Source organism: Psammomys obesus, unplaced genomic scaffold (assembly GCF_907164565.1).
Source record: "Psammomys obesus unplaced genomic scaffold, mPsaObe1.curated_primary_1811, whole genome shotgun sequence".
NCBI lineage: Eukaryota > Metazoa > Chordata > Mammalia > Rodentia > Muridae > Psammomys > Psammomys obesus.
The window spans coordinates 256,130-279,456 of NW_026596152.1; the positions used below are offsets into that span (position 1 = coordinate 256,130).

The window sequence follows — 23,327 nt, forward strand, 5'->3', positions numbered from 1 at the left end:
ACACACATACATATATACACATACACACACACATACACACATACATACACACACAGACATACACACATACATATATACACATACACACACATACACACATATATATACACACACACACATATACACACATACACACACACATGTATATGTATGTATATGTATGTACACACACAGACACACGTATGCATACACACATACACATACACACACACACATATACACACACATATACACACACAGGCACACACAGGCACGCATGCCTTTTTGTGTTACCACACTGGCAACCAAGCTTCCTGCAGGTGACCCTTGGGAGAGTCACTCTTCAGTCACAGACATCAGCAGCCACTCTTGTTCCATTCCGCAGAGATTCTATCTTTGGACTCGCCCACCCACCCTCCCACTCACCCTCCCGTTTCCTTCCTTCTTAGCCGGCAGATTTGCATGTGAGCCGTGGCGAGGTCCTGGGAGCACGCTGGGCAGTGGGGCGGGAGGAGGGCGCCACCGAGCCCATCAGGTCCTGTGGAGTGCTTCCTAAGTGTCTCCCGTGAAATGGGGTCTTACAGCAGAGAGGTGGGGGCCGCAAAATTTGCCATTCATGAACCAGGCGATGCTGAGACGTGGGTCATGTCTGTGAGTGGGCAACCGCCCCTCCAGGAAATGGGGAGACCCGAGACAGGCTCAGAGCTCATGAGCCACTCAGGCAACACTACACCAACAGAGCAGCCTCGTGTGACGGCCTTTTCTGTGCTCTAGCCCCGAGGGAAGCGCCAAGCCAGCCACTGGCGTGGTACGCGTCCGTGAAGAAGATTAGAAACAAGAAGGCCACCTCAGGGTCCGGCGAGCCAGAAAACGACTACGATGATGTTGAGATCCCGACGAGCGCTGGAAACCAGCACGCCAAAAAACCCGCACCTTCTTGGCAGGCCGCCACGGGCTTACACAGCTTGTTTTAGAATGGTCTGGGTGGTTGGACACAGCACGTCTCTAACCCTAGAGGAAGCCGCCACAGCCGTGTGAGAGCTACAGCAGATGACAGGACAGCCTGATGTGACCGGAGCTCCAGATGTTCCCGATGCCCCTGATGCTCCAGCTGTTCCTGACGTCTCCTGACACCCCAGAAGCTCTGCTCTGTGACTATGGGGGTCCAGCCTTTGCACTTCTGTGGAGGTTTCCTTAGTGCGGCCCACGGGGCCTGTGAGAATCCACTCTTCCCCTCTCGTTCCTGTGGTGACTGCGGCTCTGTGGCAAAGGGTCTCAGCCCTCCTCACCCTAACCCTTCAGTGCAGTTCACCATGTGGTGACCCCAGCCATGTTGCCAGGTCGTGACTGTAACCGGCTACTGCTGTAAACTGTAAATATTTGATGTGCAGGATGTCTGGTAGCTGGCTCTAAGGGCGCTCACCCACTCCTGGGGATCTTAAGTCTTGGTATTTGTGTGGAGTCTCCCAGCTCCCATCCCCGAGTCGGCTTGTCATTACGGTGAGGGCTCTTGGATTCGCAGGACACCACACTCTGGGCGTCTATGAGGGAGGAATCACCTTCTGTTCTCTTCAGGCTGCCCTCCCCCACCCCGTGCATTTATAGAATGGGGAGCAAACCCACCAAAGAGAATCAAGAGCTTTTACAACTGTGTTTCCTGTGCTCTGGGTGCTCTTTTTAACCGACAAAGGGCAGAGGTGGCCTCTGCCTCCCGCCTCCATCTCTCTTCTGCAGGGAGTGTGCCGACAGCACCAGGAACCGTCTCCGGCCAGCACCGGCCGGCACCGGCCGGCAGCGGCATCTCTAAGATGAGAATCAGGGCTTGGCATCCCTTCTTCGGCTCCCATTATTCAATGTTTTGGTAGCCGCGGCCAACTCTCCTGTCTGTCTTTCCTGGGGCGCTGTTACCACTTATCTCCTGCTAAGCATTCCTGGGTGCTGTCACCAGCACTCACGGGGCGGAACTCTGCCTGCAACTTCCAACCTCGGGCTCCAGGTCAGCCCTCTTTCCAGGTTCAGGCTGCCAAGCCTGTCGGACACCTCCACCTGGTTATCCCGCAGGAAGGGACCCCCAAGCATCCTGTGCCGAGGGCAGAAGTTAGCACCCTCTCACGCTATTGCCCGTGTTCCCCAGCACCTGGGCCTGCCTGATCCGCTCAGGCTCCATCACTCCAAGGTCAGCCACGGCCAGCACTTCCCAGAGAGAACTTTAAGAACCTTAACCAGTGTCCTGCTTCCAGAACCTCACACTCCAACAACGCTGATGCTGATCGTAGCCGGGGATTTTCTAAAGGGAGCGATGGACACTCTCTCCCACTGTGTAACCCTCCCCTCGTCTTCCCTACGAGCCCCATCTGTGCTGCCCTTACAATGGGCCTCTTTGCCCCTCACTCTGACGCTGCTCTCTGCCTAGCCTTGAGGCTATCTGGGCGTCTTTTAAAACTGAGGCTGAAGTATCCATGCCCATAGAGAACAAGCTTTTCTCTTCACACGGATGGCACTCTGCAGGCACCCAAGGTGGCCTGAGCTGTGCCTCAAGCCGTGGCTTGACCCACCCCACGGTTGGGCAACCAAAGAGCCCTGAGGCGACGCCAGCATCCCACGCTCAGGGCTAGCATTCTGGACTGGGAAGGACCCCAAGATGGCTTCGTTGTTTCCTTTGTCTTGCGGTGTAGCATCAACAGTCCCCGTTCACCTCTTCGGGGCCAAACAGTCTTTTTCATTCTTTGCAATATGGCCAGGCTGAGAATGTTCTGGATTTTTAGGTTCTGCTTTGGTTTCTTGGGGTTTTTTTTTTCCCCCACATTGTCTACAGGCAGTCAAGACAGAATGCCAAACTCAGAGAACCTTCCTCACCATCTGCCAAGCCGCCTTGTCATTGTTCAGAACCTCAGGACTAAACCTCCTGCCACCTTGAAAGGAGGCTCCCTTTTCCTTGGGTTCAGTCACTGGGTTCCCTGCTCCCAGCCCACCAGGACGGTCCTGACGGTCCGGCTTCCACCCGAGTGCTGTTCCAGCCTCTCATGTGATCTCCGAGAAGACCGGAGGATTCTCTGTAACTCCTCGCTTCTGAGTCCTTACAAGAACTCCCTTCAGGGTCTGTGAACAGTAATTCAGTTTTTGTCCAACTTTCATTTCAAAACACTTCCACATCCCTTGGTATTTCCTAAGAGCAGAGCACATCATTTCTTGGCACCACTTACTGTCCAAGTCATCAGGCAGCCGTGAGAAGGGAACTGAGACGGACGTGTGACTCCAGCTCCCACCGCTATAACAAAATACCTGGGCTTAATCACTTGTCAACATAAAGGGTTATTTTGGTTCTCCGGTCAGCGGAGGTCCCAGTTCACGGATGGTTTGACCCCGTTGCTTTAGATCTGTGGGAAAGTGAGCTCACGTTATAGCAGGAGGGGCATGAAGCAGAGTCATGCCCTTCATGGCCAAGAGGCAAAGAAAAAACAGGGGCCAGGGTCTTGCTAACCCATTTGAGGACACCAACCCCCATGTAGCCCCCCAACTTAGAGACCACATCCCTCCCAAAAGCACTGCTCTAGGGACAAAGCCTGTAATACACAGACCTTCGGGGACACTCGAGATCCAAAGTATTTAGATAATTTAGAAACAACAGAAATCTATCGCTCAAGATTGTGGAGAGGGAGCGATAGAAGAGCGATCCAAGAGCAAGGTGCATCCGACTCAGCGTGTGAGAGCTGCGTCACGGTGCCTGCCTGCCCCCACATGCTGGGCGTGGAGGGAGGGCAGCTTTCTGGGACTTCTATTGTAAGGGCATCAATCCCACTTATGAGACCGTAGCCCCTGTATCTTAACAGGGCCATGTGTGTGTGGGGGGGGGGGGGAGGGGTATTTCAATATATGAGATCTTGGGGATACAAACTGTAAAAGGGGCACAGTGAAACCTCTGAACTAGACCATTCTGCAGGTAGAACTCAAGCTGCAGGGGTTCGAGAGCAAAGTCTTGTTTGTCTTAAGGGGACAGGCAGCCTGGGAGGGGAGTTGCAGGATGCAGAACAGCCTGGGCCTCAGCTGGGCGTCCTTGATCTGCACCAGGCCGGGGTAGTCAACCTTGGGATGGATAAGGGAAGTCGTGGCTTCCCCGTAAAGCTTAGGCTTGTTTTCCCACAACAACCCCTTGTTTACCCAGAGTGCTTATGTTGTCTCCTGCACCGCCGTTTGGGGCTTTGGACTCACAAACACTGAGACACATGCTATGAGAGAAATGGGGCGGATTTGGCATGTCCTGCCTTTCTGGCTGGGGGTGAGCTTTGCCATCAAAGAGATGGGAGCTAGAGCCGCAGAGAGGCCTGCGGCCATCTCACTGGTCACCACTTCCACAAACGCCCTGTCACCAGTTGCTGTGTTTTGGCCACAGTCGTGGGGGAATTAGACTGAGAAATGGCTCCTGCGTGCCATTCACCGTCTCACAGGCTTCTTGTTAATCCCGATGTTCGTAAACATTTCCACAATTTTGAGCCCCGTTTGAAGCAGGATGGGCTTTGGTCAGGACCGCTCCCTCGAATTCCCAGCTGAGTGGCGATGAGGCCTGTGCTGTTCGGCGTTGTGTTTCCCCACGTGGCTTGGTCATCGTTTTCCAAGAGCTACAAGCGTCCCAGGAAGTCCCCGGTCCTTGGGCGGGTGGGCCTCACAGGCAACCCCGATCTCTGGAAACTACCCGCAGCTCCCCAACATCAAGTCAGTTCTAGGGTTCTTGCTCTCTCTTCCTTCTGCGGGGCCTGTTTCCCTTAGAGCCGGGGGCGCCCCTTCCCCCGAGGGTCACCCTGCGGCTCAGCATCCCCTTGCACCTGCAGAGCGTGATCACCGTCCTGCAGCTGCGCCGTCTTCCCCTCAGGCCCCAGCCTCCTGGGAGTCTGGGTGTCAGTGTTTGTGCGAAACAAGCGTTCAAAAATTGTGGGTGCTTCCATCATAACCCGCCCTGTCTCCTCCTCAGCACATGTGTGTGCTCTGCCTTGGTTCAGTGGCCAAATGAAATTTCACCGAATTCACACCTGGTTGCTGAAATAGCCAGGTGCATGCTGACTGCAGCCACATTTCATTTTCCTAAAGCAGATTGAAGAAAACCCTCTGTGCAAAACCACTGTGAAAAAACAAGCCGTTCATAATGCTGCCGCTTGGTCCAATTGCCGCAAAACTCAGTCATTGGTATAGATTTAGCTCATCGATAAAACTCTTAAAATTAGGTTTTTGCTTGTTTGCTTTATGTGTGAGTGCTCTAATGTGCCCTTGAACGCCTCAACAGGAGCTCAGATCCCTTGACATGTCATGAGCCACCATGTGGATGCTGGGATTTGAACTCAGGTCCTCTGGAAGAGCAGCCGGTGCTCTTAACTGCTAAGCCACCTCTCCAGCCCCACATTGATAAAATTTAATATCACTAAAAGTTTAGGTCGTATACACTATCAATTTAGGTCTTTTTTAACCTTTATTTGTGTGACGCGTGCGGGTGTGTGCACCGTACACTTGCAGGGCCACAGAGGCCAGAAGATCGTCCTGTGGGGTAGGGGTTCTGGATGGTTGTGGCCGCTGGGTCCAAACCTGGGTCCTCTTCACCGCTGACCCATCTCCCAGCCCCCATCACACTCTAAGGAAATTACTGCGGTCCTGTTTGTCTGCAAACGTGATGACTGGATTTCTAGGTCTCGTTTCGAGATTGCGTTCCTCAGACTTTGTTGCCGTCCCATTACCCATCTTCCGTATTTCCCTCACTGGAAATGAAGACCGAACCTAGCAATGGTGGCACACATCTTTGATCCCAGCACTTGCGAGGCAGAGGCAGGCAGATCTCTGAGTTCAAGGCCAGCCTGGTCTACAGAGTGAGTCCAGGACAGCCAGGGCTACACAGGGAAACCCTGTCTCAAAAAACAAGATCAAAAACAAAACAAACAAAAAATATAAATGTAGTCTGGCAAGATGGCTGAGACAGCGAAGGGTGTGATCCCTGAGCCCCCGCGGTGGAGGAGGAAAACTGACTCCCTGGAAACCACCCTCTGCTGTCTATACACACGTGCACACTGCAAGTAAACCGTAATAACAATCTATTTTCCAAAACGAAAGATAAGTGTCACTGTGTGTGGTAATTATTCCAACCCTCTCTCCCTGTAGCTACGCAGAGAACACCCAGAGCGCCCTCTGTCTGCAGTCGCCTGTCACAACAGCGTCACGGAAGCCCCGCTGTGCATTCACACCGAGTGGAAATAACCTGCCGTCGTTATGGGAACTGTTTTGGTCGTGTGACCTAGATCACGTTTTAGGAACCTGTAATCGAGGTTCGAGGACGCCTCAAGATGTCCCTCGTGTCGTTTGCCATGAGAAAGGGGACCCCACAGATCTGTCAGCAACAAGGGATGGGCTCGCGTGCGCGCGCGCGCGTGATATGCTCAGAGTTTTCCTGAAAGGGGGGAGAAAGGCAGCAGGAGAACTTGAAACCTGCCATTGAAAGATCCCCGGAGGGTATCTTCCGTCTGAGAGACCCCCTCCCAAGGAACAACGAGGCCATTCGGATGCAAACAGCAAGAGGCTTTTATTTTGATATACGGGTACCTGGGGCAGCAAGGTCATTCGGATGACTTTGCGCGCCCCCTGGGTGGAAAGCTGGGGTTTTTATAGGGTTTTAGAGCAGAAGCGTGGGTACAGAAGCGAGAGGCATGGTTACAGGGGGCTGATTGGTACGTTTACATGAGACCACGGTTTGCGTCAAAGTTTGGCAGAGACACCAAGATTCCAGGAACTGGGTGGTCGAAACAGTCATGATGACCCCTTGACGTGGCCCGCCACCTGTTGTTTTCCTTAGGACCCTTATCTTAATTGGAACAGTCTCACAGATATCCATGAGGGTGATTAACACAAACTGTTTTTAGTTCGACTGGGGCAGCCTGACCGCAGATATCCCAAATAGATGACACAGCTGGGTTTCTTAGTAATTTTTCCAGTTTCCCATTTAGCCTTCAGAGTTTTACAAAACAGTGGTGTCCCACAAAATGGCGTTAGCTATGTTTAACTTAGGGTGAGGCAGGGGTCTTTCACCATCTTAATCTAACTCCTTGGCCTTCCACAGACAGAGACCGTTGGTCCACGAGGCAGAAAACAGAGAACAGGTCTGCACTGCTACAGAGCTGCGCGCAGTGTGTCGTGTTTGGTCGCCTGCGCATGTTGGTGTTGGAGGCCGGAGGTCGGCGTCAGGCGCCTTCCGATACCGTGTTCCACTTTAGTGTTTGAGACAGGGTCTTTCACTGGCCTAGGGCTTGCTGGCCAGTGAGCCCTGGCGGTCACCGTCTCTGCCCTCCAAGGCTGGGGTTACGGAGGGGCAACACTGTCCCTGGAGTTTTGAGCGGCTCTGAGGACACAAACTCAGCTCCTCATTTTCACATTTTATCCACTGAACCCTGCAATCAGCCCCGTCTCCCCCTCTCGCCTCTTCAGGAGACAGACTCTCTCTCTGGTAATCCAGGCCAGTCTCGCCTCTTCAGGAGACAGACTCTCTGGTAATCCAGGCCAGTCTCGCCTCTTTAGGAGACAGACTCTCTGGTAATCCAGGCCAGTCTCAAACCCACTCAGCTCCAGGTTGCTCTCAGACTTTTCCTGCCTCAGTCTCCCAGGTGCTGCGCACACGGGCATAGGCTGCCACACCTGGCTGGGGACTTTTTAAATTTTATTTTCTCAAATAAAGGTGTAGTTACGATGTCTTGACCTGACACTACAGTTTGAAGCCTCAGGTTGCAAACACTGCCACCTGTAGGTGACTCCGCATCTCCACGCTGTGGACAGGGACCCTGTCTCAAACAAGCAAAGTCTTTTGTAGAAAATTGTGTAAACGAAGCACAAATTAAATTCATGTTTAGACTTCATTTACATCACAAGACACCTCTTTAAGCTTGCTGGCTAGTTTGAGTCATCAGAGAAGACGAAACCTCAGCTGAGAGCTGGTAGAACGGACCCCACAATTATTCTGACTTCATGGCCCACGATCCACGAGTCAAGAATGGCTTCCCTGGGGAGATGAGTAGCTGCCCGCTCCTCATAAAATCCCAACGACAAACCAGAGCATGAGTCCACCAGAGTTCACCTTGGGTGAACTCTTGAGTTGGGTTTGTTGTTTTGTTTTTATGTAGAGGAATTTTGATTCAGAACATGGCAGCTCTGGCAGGAGAGCACATACGAAGACCTTCTAGGTCTGTGTGATCTAGCTGGAATACAAACACTCCTTTAATCCAGGAGACAAAGGCCAGCAGATCAAGGCCAGCCTGGTACAGAGCAGGTTTCAGGTAAAGAAAAGCTTAGATTCAGGTGTGGTAGTACACCCCTTTAATCCCAAACAATGAAGTTTGGAAAGTTAGTTTGTAGAAAGAAGCATCCATGTTTGAAAGTGATGTCTAAATGAGTGGCAGAAACAGTGATGAATCAGGGAAAGGCTGACAGAATGGGATACGCCCAGCTTTCAGGAGGAGAGGAAAGGGAAGCTTCTTAAGGGGCAATGAGAGAGAGAGAGAAAGAGAGAGAGGAAGCTGTTTTACTGGGACAGGAATAGAGAGACAGGTTGCAGAGAGAACTCAGGTGAAGACCAAATGAACCAGAGAATGAGAAGGACCCAGGAGATTAGAACAGATTGCTGGTGATAATTTGAGGTCAAGCAGAGCAATTCCGGGTCTGAGAGAGAAGCCAGGTTGACTAGGTGAGCTGGGAGAGGAGAGTGAGCCAGAACAGCTGAGTTGAACCAGCCAGCCCAGAGCTCAGTAGGAACAAGGAAGGGTGAGCTTATCCGGCAGGAAGTCGCAGAGACAGAAAACGGTCTCGGCCTAGGTTAGAGTGCACCCAGGACTAGGCCTAGGTTAGCAGACAGAAACAGCCTCGAGACAACACTGAATCGGCCAAATGAAGTTCATATGCCGTTTGCGGATTGATTTAGTTATGTTTATGAATATTTACCAGCATTCCTTTATGTACACATCTTTGCCCTGTGCCCTGGACGTCAGAAGGGGCATTGGGTGCCCTGGAACTGTCGTTACAGACGACTGTGTGCTCCCATGTGGGCGCTGGACCTGGACCTGGTCCTCTGCCAGAGCAGCCAGCGTTTAGCCTGCTGGGGCATTTCCCTGGCCTCGGAACCAACGAGCTTACTGAGCACGTGTATGGAGCATAGGGCAGCAGAGAGAAGTCCTCAGCCAGCATGGGCAACAGCTTCTCCACAGCCACAGCTGAAGCCCCTCTTCCTTGACGCTCCCCACACCCACTTATAGACTCTATCCATGATGCCAAGGCTGCGTGCAATCAGAGCAAAACCCAGTAAGCCTGGCTAGGAGCAGCTGGACCCTCAGCTGGGCTCCAGGGGCCTTCTCCACCCAGCAACAAGCCTGGAGCGCTTGCAAACTGGCACAGCTGGTCTAAGAAAGAAGGTGGCTGTTTTGCTCAGAGAATAGCTTTCTGCAACAACTCTCCCAGCACACATAGACACACTATACATTCACAAACATACACACAAGCACACACAGACACACTCACAGATGATGTCATGGAAGGGAATGCTATCTCAGATCTAACGGTGAGAATTAACATGGTTCTCAGCAGATGTACCTGCTACCTTGAGACAAAATTCAATACTTTGTGCAGTGGGAACTTTAGGAGACAGACTAGAGCCAAAGCACTCTGCGTGGTGATATTTGTGGGGCGAGTTAGAGTGGCACCTGACATTTAACATTGTGTTAGTGTTAATATATATATTATATTAACATTATATGTTAATATGTTGTATATATACTATAGTTTGTGCTGGTCCCAGGGGTGGGACGTGGGGCTGACTCAGATGGTCACAGCAGCAGACTGTGTGCCTCATGCGAGCTCTGAGAGGGGCTCTTTCCCAGCTGCAGAGAGTTTAAATCTGAGGACTCTGGAGAGAGACTAAATGCCAGAGCCCAGAGAGTGTTGGGGAGCTCTGAGAACGAACAAGGCTGCTGCTTCCCCCTGCGGCTCCTGGTTGCTGTTGTGAGACGAGAAGTTGGGGATCTCCTGAAACGAGGATTGCACTGGCTCCAAGGAACCTGGGGACCCTGACCAGCAGGAAGCAGCAGAGAGAACTGCGGCCCCTCTCCCACTAACCCTTTCTCCTCCTACTTGGTGCTGGGGTGTGGGAAGGGACTAGAATGGAGTAGGGAGAAAAAGATATAAAAAGTAAATAAAAGAGTTTTAAAGCCTAACAGCACACAAGCGTAAGGAACTCCCACAGTGATCCGTGAAGTATGTACCAGATCTCTCGACGTTCGGATTTCACACCCGGGGTCCCTGGTGTAAGGAACTGTCACTATTGTCACTTTACAGGGGACACAGCAGGCTTGACGGAATAGTTGTTTTTCCAAAGACACACACTCCATAAGCGGTGGGCAAGGACACTGTCTTTCTGAGTGCATGACTTTTGCACTTTCAACATTAATGTGGGTGGTGAGCAAGCGTGCAGAGGAAGTCAGAGGATAGCTGAAGGAGCTGGTTCTCTCCAAGTGGGTTCTGGGAATCAAACTCAGGGCATTAGCCTTGGCGGCAGCAGCAGCTTTACCTACTGAGCCATGGGCACCCCACCCACACTGAACTCAGACTTTTTAAATATCACACTCTCCTTGTCTCCATATCATAAGCCTCTGCCAGGGCATAACCAACAGAAAGTAATCAGAACAGAAGGAAAACACTTAAAACAAGAGAAGGAAAACACGAAATGTCTTAGGCAGACGGTGGACTGCCTGCTGAACCCTCCAGTCACGGTGGGGCTCTGGGCCGGTCTCAGCTTTGAAGCCAGCACCAGTGTTGTTTCTCTCCCAGAAAACCCTCTGCCTACCCATCTGACAGAAGATTAATACCTAGAATACACACACACCAACACCTCATAAAAGTAAATAATGTATCAAAAAAACCTAAGTAATGTATCAGTCAGTAGACGGGCCAATGAAATGAACAGCCAGTTCTAGAAAGATGAAGCCCAAATGGCCAACAGACATGGACAAGGTTCAACCTCATCAGCCATCAGAGAAATGCCAGTCCAAGCTACAATGAGATTCTGTCTCACCACAGTGGAAATGACAGTAAGAAATAGCAGCAGCCGGGGGAGGTGGCAAATGGCTGTGATCCCAGCACCTGGGTGGCAGAGGCTCTGTGTGAGCTCGAGGCCAGCCTGGCCTACAGGGCGAGTCCAGGATAGCCAGGGCTAGACAGAGAAACCCTGTCTCAAAATCCCAAAAATTAATATTTAAAAGTGAATAAAAGAAAAGAAAGCGGCAGAAGATCGGGTAGAGAGTTGGCCTGGTGGCTGAGAGTTCCTGCTGCTCTTTTTCCTTTCAATGTTTAATTTGCCGATCTGCACCTACATTTCATGTCAGAATGAGGGCACCAGATCACCATAGAGTGTGCGCCGCCGTGCTGGGACGTGAACTCGGGTCCTCTGGAGGAGCAGCCAGCCCTCCTAACCTCTGAGCCACCTCTCCAGCCAGCTCCTGCCGCTCTGCAGAGGACTCCGGGCCTCCTCCCAGGGTGCAGGTCAGGTGGCTCGGGGGACACCTCCGGTCTCTGAGGGCGGCTGCACTCGAGCGCCACACATCCACAGAGCTGAAAAGAAAACCCCAGATGCAGACACGGAAAGGCCACTGCCGAGCCAACACCTGAAGTCAGCGTGGACCCCGTGCGCACACTGAAGACACAGGACCGCGGGGCCCAGCTGCAGCGTCCTGGACGCTAACCCACAGCCCCCTCGGCGGGGCCGCTTACTCCTGTGTCTGTGCGAACACGACTGACTCCGCTGTGAAATCAACTTCGGCGGCTCTGAACAGAGAAACGGATGGAAGCGGATCGCGCAGTGCGTGTTTATCGTTTAAACAAATGTAAGCCGCCTCAGAAAGGCAAGCCTCACATCTTTCCATGAAGTGGATTTCACACAGATGTTAAGAAAACCCGCGTAAGGACAGAGTGTAAGGAGCAGCAGGGGAAGGGAAGGCGCCGCGCTGCTCTGCCCGCGTCCCTGTGGACGCTAGAGGGCGCCCGCCACCGGCCAGCTGGGGGAACGGGGTGCGCGCCCCGCGCCCGCGCCCATCACCCGGCACCCCGAGCCCCGCTAGGGGTCGGAGAGAGGCACCGCCCTCGACCTGGAGAACGCGCTGAGCGGGTCGCCGGGGTGGCGGGGTCTGAGCGGTACCGCCAAGGATGCGCAAAGCCAGTTCCTGGTGGAGGCTGGGCGGCCTGCCAGGCGCTGCGCGGCGCAGGTTCGGGCCTCAGCCTCACCCCCTCGGGCTGACCTGAGCGGGACCTTCGCCGGGACGGAGGGGCTCGCTGCGCCCCGCGGCCCCCCTCCGCCTTCCTCTGCCGCCGGCTCCCGGCCAGCAGCACGGGCGAACCCCGCGCTCTGCTCTCCGCCGCGCGGGCTGGGACCGGGAGCCTCTGCGGGGAGCTGCGGGAGTCACAGCCCTGCGCACGGGCACGGGGGATCCAGCCAGGGCGGCCGCCGTGGTCTCTCGTGCTTTCCGCGCCGGCGTCTTTCAGAGGCGAGCCCGAGGCTACAGCCTGGCCCGCGGAGTTTGCAGGTTCTGAGCTACGCGGATCAGCTGTGGCCGGTGGCCGGGCCGTCTCCCGACGCTGGGTCCTGACTCTTGTGGGTTAAAAAACTTATTTTTTAATGGACATTCTATGTGTGAGGGTCTTGGAGACAGAGACAGGGAGCCGCCATATGGTGCTGGGAACTGAACCCCCGGCCTCTGGGAGAGCAGCCACTTCTCCTAACCTGAGCGTCTCCCCGCCCCCCTCCAGCTGACGTCTCAGGGCGGTAAGGCAACCGTCTACAGCTCTGCTGTTTCAGTGGCTCGGCTCCCGGACGGCCCCACACCTAAACCAGGAACCTCTGGGCTGGAGAGCCCACCAGCTGAGGGCGCTGCCCTCGCCCGCAAGCACCAGCCCCCCAGGTAACAACCGCTGGTAGTTCCAGTTCCCAGAGCTCCCACCCTCCCAACCCCCACACGTGCAAGCACTGGAAAGAGAACACCTTATTAAAGAGAAAGACTCAGGAAGCAACGCAGAGGAGTGAACAGCAAGGTCACACGCGAGCAGCGGGGCAGAGAGGTGAAGCAAGGTGGGAGTGGCCCCGGTAGAGTCGCAGAGACCATGAGCAAACACATCGAAGATTAGAGCACACAGGAAAGGGTGTCGGGGACTGCAGAGACATAATCTGTTTGCTCAGATGCTGGGGAATGGAGAGGACAAGGCTGGCACCTTCAGGGGCCTTAACCGGGGCTGGAGGGCCTGACGTCTACTCTGTTTCTTGAGAGGAGTCTGGAGTCAGTTCCTGACCTGTCTTTGGCAGGATTGTCCTTCCATAGAATCCTGACTGCTGGCCACAGCCACAGGGGATGGCTGACACCCAGGGAAGCTGAGGGGGAGAGAGCCAGATGAGGAGGTTTCCTGAAGCGCCCACGTGACACAAGGATGGACGGGAGCTTAGAGGACACACAGGCGAAGACTACAGCTTCCTCCACGTGACAGAAGGATGGACGGGGAGGTCGGAGGACACACAGCCAACTGCTCCGACTACAGCTTCCTCCCGGCAACACTCCAGATGAAACCTCGGCCTTCATCCTCTTCCAGGCTTGTGAAGCACAAAAGCTTGCACCACTGCTCAAGTGACGGTCAGGGGCCTTTTCTTTGGCTGAGCAGCGATGGTCTAAGGAACCTGGAGCACTGAGCATGGAGCCCACTGGTGCTTGCCTACCACGCACGCACGCCAAAGCCCTGAGCTGGATTTCCAGCTGGCACACGCTGGGGTGTAGTGGCTTGTGACTGGGAGTGGGGGCAGGAGGCACGTGTTCAAGGTCGTTCCCAGCCACAACTGGAGTTCATGGTCAGTCTCGGCTATTTGAGATGCGTATTTTAAGAAATAAATAATAAAGGAAAGAAAGTGCCTATGTGTGAGCTGGAGGGAAGGACTGGTTATCTGGGAAAACCAACAAGAACCCAAACTGACCGAGTCCTGAAGCAGGCCAGGCGTGCTGGATGGAATACCTTTCATCCCAGCACGGGGAGACACCTGGAGCTCTGAGAGCAGGGTCAGCCTGGTCCACAGAGCCTGTCTCAAACAGAACAAGGGGCTTCTGAGAGTACAATCTGAAGGGGGGCTCAGTGTGGACCTCACAGGGCACGCTCGACTTCAGGGAGGTCTCATCGGCCTCGAGTGTGTAAGACTCCTTTGGGGAGCTGAGGCGTGCTGACGTGTAGCTTGTGTTTTGGAGCAGGGAGTCTCTGGGCACCCGGGCTGTCCTGGACTCTGCAGTCCAGGCTGGCAGGGAACCCGACTGGAAGTAAAATAAGGAGCCTAAAACCAGACGTTAAGGTGGGGTGGACACAGCTCACTCAGAGCCCGAGCAAACGACAGCCAGGAGCGAGAGCACTCACTGCGCCTGTACCCGGGGGCCAGCAGCCTCTCCGGCGGGGCTCTGCCGCAGCGGGCGCAGCTACTGGCAATGCCGTGGCCTGCGGCGAGCCGCTGTCTTCAGAGCTGCTGCCACGGTCCCGAACACGCCTGCTCTGCAGAGCTGGCCCACCTTCGCAGAGACAGGGCTAAATTCTCCACATTCCAATCTGGGTAGTGCACTAAGAGGCAGTGTGCAGGGGTCTGAGAGTAAGCGGAAGATCTGCCCACCCACAGCACAGCGGCTCCCAGAGCAGCCCTGGACTCGGCTCCAGACCTCACAGGGGCAGGAAACCACCTACACGCCTGCGTGCCCACTCCTCTCTTTAAAGAATGGGACCAAAATGTCTCCACTCCGTAATCCACCAAAAGCCACTCAACTGAACGCCGAACACCACAACTTCTGAAATGTAAGCTGTACTTAAAGCTATTTTCAGAAGGTGTGCCCACATCCCAGAGCCACCGTGGGAGTGAATGCAAGCTGACAGGACAGCCTGGAACACAGTTAATAAGAAATACTGATGATCAAAAGCCTGGCGTGCAGGCAGGGTTGGTAATCCCGAGCACTGCCGGTCTGCCTGGGCTACAATGAGTGAGGCCAGCCTGGACAGCTCTCTGAAGGCAGGCCAGGCAGCTTGAGTGGGGAGTCCTTGGCTGGTGTACCCCGTGCCTACAGTGGTTAAACACTGAAAAAGGGTAGTGGTTAGTCTATGTTCCTAAAGGCTGGCTGAAACTTGAATCACTTCATTGAGCAGCCCTGACCCTGCAGATGAGGAAGCTGGAGGCCGGGATCTGAAGGGCCTTCCTGGAGGGTGGCTCTCTGCGGGAGCCTGGGCTCTGTGCCCACTGCCCACTTCAAACGTGGGAACATGGGGAGAACACGGAAGACATGCAGAGGTGAAGAGTCCTGTGACCAGCAGACAAGCCAAGACAACTGTCCCCTCTCCACCTACAACCCTGTGCCTGGCTGGGTGGGGCCCGGCCAGGCCTGGTGGTTGGGCGATCCAGCTCATCACCTCGGCCAGTGTCTGCAGAGAGGCCACACAGGCCGGCTCACCACATCCTGCCGGCAGCAGGGCAGGAACGGGGACCCAGCGCCCGGCCCTGCAGCGTGCAGCTGAGGAGCCTCTCCCAGGCCTATGCCTGCCCCTCAATGGTCTGTCCCTCTTCCCCGAGGTTCAGGCTTTCGCTCGCTGTCGCTGTCCTGTGAACTGCTTCCTTCTCACGGAACCCCTTCAGACACACACTGACATGAAAAGACACAAGCCTCCCGCTGTCAGCACGCTGCCACATTCATTAGGGCTGGAAAATCTGAGGCTTAGAAAGAGGAGGAGGAGGGGGCTTCCTACAGCGCCCCAAGCATGGGCGGCAGGCAGGAGCCCAGGCCACGATGCCCAGCATGGTGGGGACCGTGTGGATCCTATCCCCACTTTTCACAGAAAAACAACTTAGGCCACACGTGTGCACACCCCTGTGGAGAGGAGGAGGAAGGAAAGGACAGAGAAACAGGCCTGAAACACTCCTGTGATTTAATTCGTGCACTGACACTCAGTAAGCGCTCCATAGCCGGCGCCAGCACGCCGGCCACCCTCCCGAAAAGCTCGAGCAGAGGGCGTGAGCAGCCTGGCACCCCTCACTCCGAGCAGTGGGCGCTCTGGTGGCGGAGGAGGTGCGAGCTGCGGGTGAAGGTCTTGCGGCACCGCTGGCACTCGTAGGGCTTCTCCCCGGTGTGGCTCCTGCGGTGGACGGCGAGCTGCGAGTGCTGGGTGAACGACCTCTCGCACTCGCCACACTCGTACGGCTTCTCCCCCACGTGAACCTTCTGGTGAAGCAGCAGCTCGGAGGTGTCCCAGAAGGTCCTTGCGCAGGCGTCGCACTGATGGGGCCTCTCTCCGGCGTGGACCCTCTGGTGGACGATGAGGTGGGAGGTCCGCCGGAAGGCCTTGCCGCACTCGAAGCACTCGTAGGGCCTCTCCCCGGTGTGGATCCTCTGGTGCCGCAGGAGCTCCGAGTTGCCCCGGAAGGCCTTGCCGCACTCGAAGCACTCGTAGGGCCTCTCCCCGGTGTGGATCCTCTGGTGCCGCAGGAGCTCCGAGTTGCTCCGGAAGGCCTTCCCGCACTCCCTGCAGGCGTAGGGCTTCTCCCCGGTGTGGATCCTGGTGTGCCTGACGACCTCTGAGTTCTGCCCGAAGCCCTTCCCGCACTGGCCGCACCGGTAGGGCCTCTCCCCGGTGTGGATCCTCTGGTGTCGGATGAGGCTGGATCTGTGCTTGAAGGCCTTGCCGCACTCGCCGCATTCGCCGCACTCGCGGTACCTCTCCTCCGTGTGGATCCTCTGGTGGTGGATGAGCTGCGAGCTGACGCGGAAGGTCTTGCCGCACTCGCCGCAGGCGTACGGCCTCTCCCCGGTGTGCACGCGCTGGTGCAGCATCAGGGCCGAGTTCTGGCTGAAGGCCTTCCCGCAGTCGGGGCAGCTGTACGGCCGCTCCCCGGTGTGCACCCTGTGGTGGTGGACCAGGTGTGAGCTCTGGATGAAGGCCTTCCCGCACTCGCTACAGGCGAAGGGCTTCTCCCCGGCGTGGATCCTCTGGTGCCTCCGGAGGCTGGAGTTGGTTCCGAAAGTCTTTCCACACTCCTTGCACTCGAAGGGCTTTTCTCCACTGTGCACCCTCATGTGCTGGATGAGATGCGAGTTGTGGTTAAAGGCCTTCCCACATTCTTTACATGTGTGGGGCCTTTCTCCCCCAGGCGGCCCCTGCGCTTTAGCGAGCTTTAGCTCGCCCCCGGCCGCAGGGCTCTCCGCTGAGGCAGCTCCCGGGCACATGACCACGCTTGGCTCAGGACCCGAGCCTCTGGCACGCGCACTCTGCTTCTGGCCTCTCTCACCTAAGGATGGCTCCCTGGGGACAATCAAGCCTGATCCGAGCTCTTTCTCCTGGGGACACATCTGCTCTGTAATCCCTCCCGAGGACCCGCTCGAACGGCCTTCTGACACGTCTCCTTCAGTTGCTCCACGGTCACGGCCTCTGTACACCGCCTGTGCAAGCTTTCCTGTCAGCCCAGGCGGCGAAGACTCTTCACAGGCTTCTTCCTTGGGAAGCAGCTCCGTCTCCTCAGTCCCCATATCACTACCTGAAACAAGAGAGGGTGAGCACGTGAAGTTGCTGTGTCCCCGCTAAGTGATGCTACGGTGGGATACAGGGCCTTGATAGCTCTGTTGGGGCTCAAAGGCTGACAGGCTGCTGCCCGTGTGGTGGACGTGCTGAAGAGCTGAGCCTGGCTTAGGAGCAAGAAAAACCATCAGAGGCAGAGTGTTAGACAGGAAGAGTACGGTACAGAGATACTGGCAAAAGCTATGACACTGTGTCCCCAACAGTGAGGGTGGGGACACTCAAACGGTAAAGAAGCAGAGATGTCAATGAAAGACTCCCGGTAGAGTCTCTCTAGACGGGGAGACCCCGCTTCCCAAGGAACAGCGAAACCAGCCTTCGGATGCAAGCCGCAAGAGGTTTATTTTGATACACGGGTACCCGGGGTGACAAAGCCTTTCGGGAAGACTTGCGCCCTCTGGGTGGAAAGCTGGGTTTTTATAGGGTTTTAGAGCAGAAGCGCGGGTACAGAAGCGAGAAGCATGGTTACAGGGAGCTGACTGGTACATTTACATGAGACCACAATTTGAGTCAGAGTTTGGCAGGGACACCAGGATACCAGGAACTGGGTGGTCGAGACGGTCATGATGACCCCTTAACTTGGCCCGCCACATGTTGTTTTTCTTAGGACCCTTATCTCAACTGGAACAGTCTCACAGATATCCCATGAGGGTGATTAACACAAGTTGTTTTTAGCTCGACTGGGGCAGCCTGACCGCAGATATGACACAGCTGGGTTTCTCAGTAATTTTCCAGTTCCCCACCTAGCCTACAGAGTTTCTCAAAACAGTGGTGTCCCACAAAATGGCGTTAGCTATGTTTAACTTAGGGTGAGGCGGGGGTCTTTCAGTCAACGGCACATGGAAAAAGGGTCAGGACAAAGCAGTGAAAAGGTAACAGAAATAGTGTTTGAGATGAGACAGCCACACAGCATTTAGCAGGAGGACCTGGTCTCGGTTCAGCTCTGTATCACTAAGCAGCACGGTGCTGTGCATTTGAGTGGTAATTACTTTGCCTCCTGAGGTCTGCTGGCTGTCGTACACACCCAGCAAGGGCAGAGTGGGGGGGGGGGGGGTATGGCCAAAGCTCTGAGCTTTGAGAGAAGGACCACAGGAAGGGAGAGACGGGAGAAAGAAGGAAGCAGAGCCCCGTGGGCCGCACATGGGCCGGGAGGAGGAGCTCTGAGAATGCCGTGGAGAGGCCCCAATGGAAAGCATGTGCAAGTGTTTATGGGGCTATTCGACGGGAAGTAGCCCAGACAAGAGCAGTTAAAGCAAGCGTCCTGGGCTGCGGCGCTGAGAGGTAAGGAGGTAGCTTAGGGGTTAGTATCTGCCCAGCCCCCCCCCCCCCCCCCCCCGGCGAAACAAGGCTTATTTAATACAGCAGTTGTCTGTGTCTTTTACTGTTTCATACTGGTTACATAAAACCACCATAAAAATTACAGGCTTTTAATAATTAACATTATTAGCCATTTTTATTTACAATTACCCAGCAGGCCTGCAGAGCAGGGTGAGTGTAGAGGAATTACCTCCTCAGGGGGCTGACAGGACCTAGCTGCAGTCAGCACAGCCTCTTTCACCTGGACGTGGTGAGGGGCAGTTTGCTCTACAGCACAGGATCTGCCCTATGGAGAGAGCCAGCTTAGGATGGGCTCCACACTGCTTGCCAGCTGAGCCAAGGCCAGGCTGTTGTCATTTGGAACTCACTCTGTGGCAGACAGTGGATTTCCAGGCCTGCTGCATTAGTTGGAAGTAGACTTGACTTCATATAATAACGTATGGATATTTTTTGAGACAGAGTCTATGTCCAGGGTCAAACTCAGGGTTTTCCTACTTCTGCCTTAGAGTACTGGGATTACAGATGTGCAACACTGTGCCTGAATAGAATTTATTTTTGAAACAAGGTCTCTCTACGTAGTCCTGGTTGGCTGTCTTGGAACTCCCTGTGGAGATGAGGCTGACCTTGAATTCTGAGCCCCTGCCTTCTGAGTGATAAGATTAGAGATAAGTGCCAGAATGCCTGGAAATATAAGTTTTTAAAGAACCACAATGTCTTAACCAAGACACTGTCTTATTTCTGTAGTGTTTAAAAGGGGCTGGCATTCTGGGCTGGCACAACAGGGAAGTCGGGGCCCCTGGCTGAGAGCGATCACTGGTAATGCTCCAGCCCTACGCTCTCTCCAGGAACAGTAATTTCCCAATCATTCCACGCACTTTCCTTTGCGTGTCACTATTTCACTACTGAGTGTCTGGTCAAAAGGCTAAATGTGTAAAGAAAACCGAAGAACACACGCAAACACTAACTAAATCTAAAGGTGGGCAATGAGCAGGTATGAACTTCACCTTTTACAAAAGCAGACAGATCTCTGCATTCTGAGTTCAAGCCAGCCTGGTCTACAGAGTTCCAGGACAGCCAGGGCTACACAGGGAAACTCTATCTCAAAAAAAAAAAACAAAAACAAACAAAAAAGGACTTTTTTTGTTTGTGGTGATGGTACACACCTGTAATCCCAGCACTTAAGGAGGCAGGCAGGGATCTCTGTGAGTTCAAGGCCAGCCTCCTCACAGAGCAAGTTCCAAGACAAACAAACAAAACAAAATGGCCAGTGGTGGCACACATCTCTAGTCCCAGCACTCAGGGGGCAGAGGCAGGTGGATCTCTGAGAGTCTGAGGTCATCCTGGTCTACAGAGTGAGTTCCAGGACAACCAAGGATATGCACAAAGAAATCTTGTCTCAAACAAACAAACAAACAAACAAAAATCTTTACCCCCACCCCCCCAAAAAAAAAGCAGTGGAATGATCTGAGGCTGAGGAGTGGTGCGGCGTCTGTCCCCACAAGAGTGTCAGGCAGTGCTCACCAGGGGCACTTCAGCCCTGAGCTGGAGAACAGTGACCGGGCTGGTGCAGTCATTAGACCAGAGGGGATGGGTCCCAGACAGCAGTGCTACTGGGAAGAAAGGGAAGTAGGCTGCAGGAGTGTTTACAGGGTCGAATTCTGTAACACTCAGTGGCTGATAATACAGTGTGAACTAGAGCTGAGCTGGAGAGCCGGCTCAGTGGTTAGGAGCACTGGCTGCTGTTCTTGCAAAGGCCCGGGTTCAGCTCCCAGCACCCCAGGATGGCGCTCAGCCATCTGTGACTGCAGTTCCAGCGTGTCTGATCACCCTTTCTCTGGTCCCCTTGGGCACAGGCACTCATACTTGTGAAGAAGAGGGGTGGAGGTCAGAGGACCCTCCATTTGGGGCGGGGCTGAGAGAGCACCTACACTGCCGTAGGGAGGCCACTGTAAGCGAAGTGTAGCCGAGGGACTGTCTGCGGTTCTGAGATCTCCAAGGAGGGTCAGTGTTCACACTCATCTAATAGCTTAAATCAGTCAAGACCAACACACCTTTGAGAGAACACAGTGTGAGAACTGTCAGAGCCTGAGGACAGAAATCTAGAATCCAGCTTTAATGGTAAAAGCAGCTATCATCAATTCCAGCTCCCCACCCTTCAGCACCTTTCTTTCTCCACCCTCGCTCTGGCCAACAACATTAGTCTGTATGACATACAATGGCCCCTGGCTTCCAGCTGCTCCTACCAATGAGGAGCCGGGAGAGAGGGCGGAGGGGGTTTATGTTCCTGGTTCCTTCCTGGGACGCTGCCTTGGGCGCTGGTGTCCCAGTTAACTGACTTTTAATTAAGTCTCTCAAGGGGTCTAGTCTACCCAATTCCTCACACTTTGTCCTGTCACATCCAATTAACCTCTTGGCAGCTAAATCTTCCTCAAATTAAGCTACCTGAGTAGGTTATATTTTTCTTCCTCATCCTCTGAGAATGAAGGGGTAGGTGGGAAAGAGAAATCTGCCACCATGCAAAAAGAAACGCTTCAGGAAGATCCCCAACAATAGTGCTTCGGAAGAACCAAAGCGGTGGCAGGAACTGAAAGGCATCCGGTGTTGCCAGGTGGCAAATGCCAGGAAACCCGGTTCCTCTGAAAGCCGAGGTAGGAAAACTGTGAACTGGAGGTTAGCCTGGGCAACTTAACAGACCCATGCCCTCATTTCAAACACCCCAACTGGGATGCAGCCAGGGTCACAATGAAAGACTCCCGGTAGAGTCTCTCTAGACGGGGAGACCCCACTTCCCAAGGAACAGCGAAACCAGCCTTCGGATGCAAGCCGCAAGAGGTTTATTTTGATACACGGGTACCCGGGGCGACAAAGCCTTTCGGAAGACTTGCGCCCTCTGGGTGGAAAGCTGGGTTTTTATAGGGTTTTAGAGCAGAAGCGCGGGTACAGAACTAACAGTGGATCTAATTGTCTTTTCTCTAGCTGTAAAGCTGTCGTAAGCTTAGCATAGCCATCAAGGTGTTCAGAGACCTGAGAAGGATAAGTTATGAGCTAAATAAATATACCAATCTATGTGTCAATCAAAATGACAGAGATGACTACTTAGTCCATCACCTAGGCAGTGTCCCTCGCTCCTGTCTCTCACGGCATCCTGAACAGAGGCTGTCCAGCCAGGCACAGAAGTTGAGAGACTGCTTTTACTGCTTCTGTGGAAAGAGGAACAGAAGAGACTGACCTCACCTTGCCTCTCACAATGTGAGACAATGGCTCCTCAGATGTCCCCGGCTTTGTCCACAGCTTAGGCTGGGCCCTAGCAATGGGCCAGTTGAGGCAATATTGCCCAGTGGTTAGCATACCACAATCCAGAGTCGCAGTCATCTGTCGTTGTGCCCAAATCTTCTCAGAGACCTTGGGGGAGCTACTGCCAGGATTTTAGGACTTTCTGTCACAATAAGCTTACACAGTTAAAATGCCATATTCATCAGATCTCTGACAAGCCTGAGGGCCAGCATATCTGAGTTACTCTTTGTCTATCTGTTCTAAACTGTGTAAAAGAAAAACTAAACAAAGACACTAGGTATAGCCAACTGCAGTTGTTAGTATAACTTTAAATCTGCTCTTTCTGAACTAAAATTAAAGCAAATCTTTTAATCAGACATAGTTCATAGAGAGCCTAGCAAATCTTGCTGCTCCTACCACTTGCATTAAAATTGAACAGTAAAAAGCTTTGCATTTAGCACTAATCAGATGACTGAACATAACTGAGATACCTGAACAAAAATGATCACAAACTCATGGCTCCACCCTCTTTCTCTCTGGACTAGCATGGCGGCTGACCACGTGTAACTGAACTCAGCTGGAAGCCCTAAACAGATATGGCAGCAAAAATACAGCTTCACGTGCTCTCTATCCCTGAAGATCATGGCGGCTAGCCACGTGTTAGGCTACCACAGGCTGCGACTGACAATACCAAACATAGCCATTAGGTGCTGATGATGATACAGCAAACATTGTGGAGCATTTACAATCCCCCATAACCAACATTTTTAACTTAGTGATTAAATAAGTTTTAGAACCAACTGCATAACATTACAGTACAGAACAATTTTAAACTGTATGAATTATTCTAGCCATACCAAACCTATCAGCCAGAATTTTTTTTCCTTAAAAGAACATAAGAAAACATTTTGTAATGAGGAATCACCAGCCTTTTAAATGAACTATAACATATTTAAAATACAGTTTTTTTCTCAAATCATATTAACTCTCTGGCTTTTTATAATACATCTACTAACCTTCTGCAACATCCTATATACCTTTAGGTTCCTAGCTTTCTTTTTCTGGCTTAACCAGACATTTTTACTTTTTTTTTTTTTTTTTTTTTTTTTTTTTTTTTTTTTTTTTTTTTT

General features: G+C 53.4%; 2 protein-coding genes across 5 annotated transcripts in view; one reads left to right on the forward strand and one right to left on the reverse strand.

The window, feature by feature from the left end:
- Positions 1-1,632, forward strand: part of Scimp (SLP adaptor and CSK interacting membrane protein) — a 19,880-nt gene extending 18,248 nt beyond the window's left edge. The window contains exon 5 of the mRNA XM_055594195.1: positions 754-1,632. Coding sequence (XP_055450170.1) covers positions 754-953 — 200 coding nt within the window. The 3' untranslated portion in view covers positions 954-1,632. The remainder of the gene's footprint in view (positions 1-753) is intronic.
- The window catches only part of Zfp3 (ZFP3 zinc finger protein), a 42,336-nt gene that overhangs the window by 12,400 nt on the left and 6,609 nt on the right, over positions 1-23,327 (reverse strand). For 3 of the 4 annotated variants that reach the window (XM_055594187.1, XM_055594188.1, XM_055594189.1), the window contains exon 2: positions 15,950-17,569. The exons of the other annotated variant lie outside the window; for it this stretch is intronic. In XM_055594187.1, coding sequence (XP_055450162.1) covers positions 16,071-17,561 — 1,491 coding nt within the window. In that variant the 5' untranslated portion in view covers positions 17,562-17,569 and the 3' untranslated portion in view covers positions 15,950-16,070. Of the gene's footprint in view, positions 1-15,949; positions 17,570-23,327 lie in introns of those variants that run through there. 4 annotated transcript variants of the gene reach the window in all.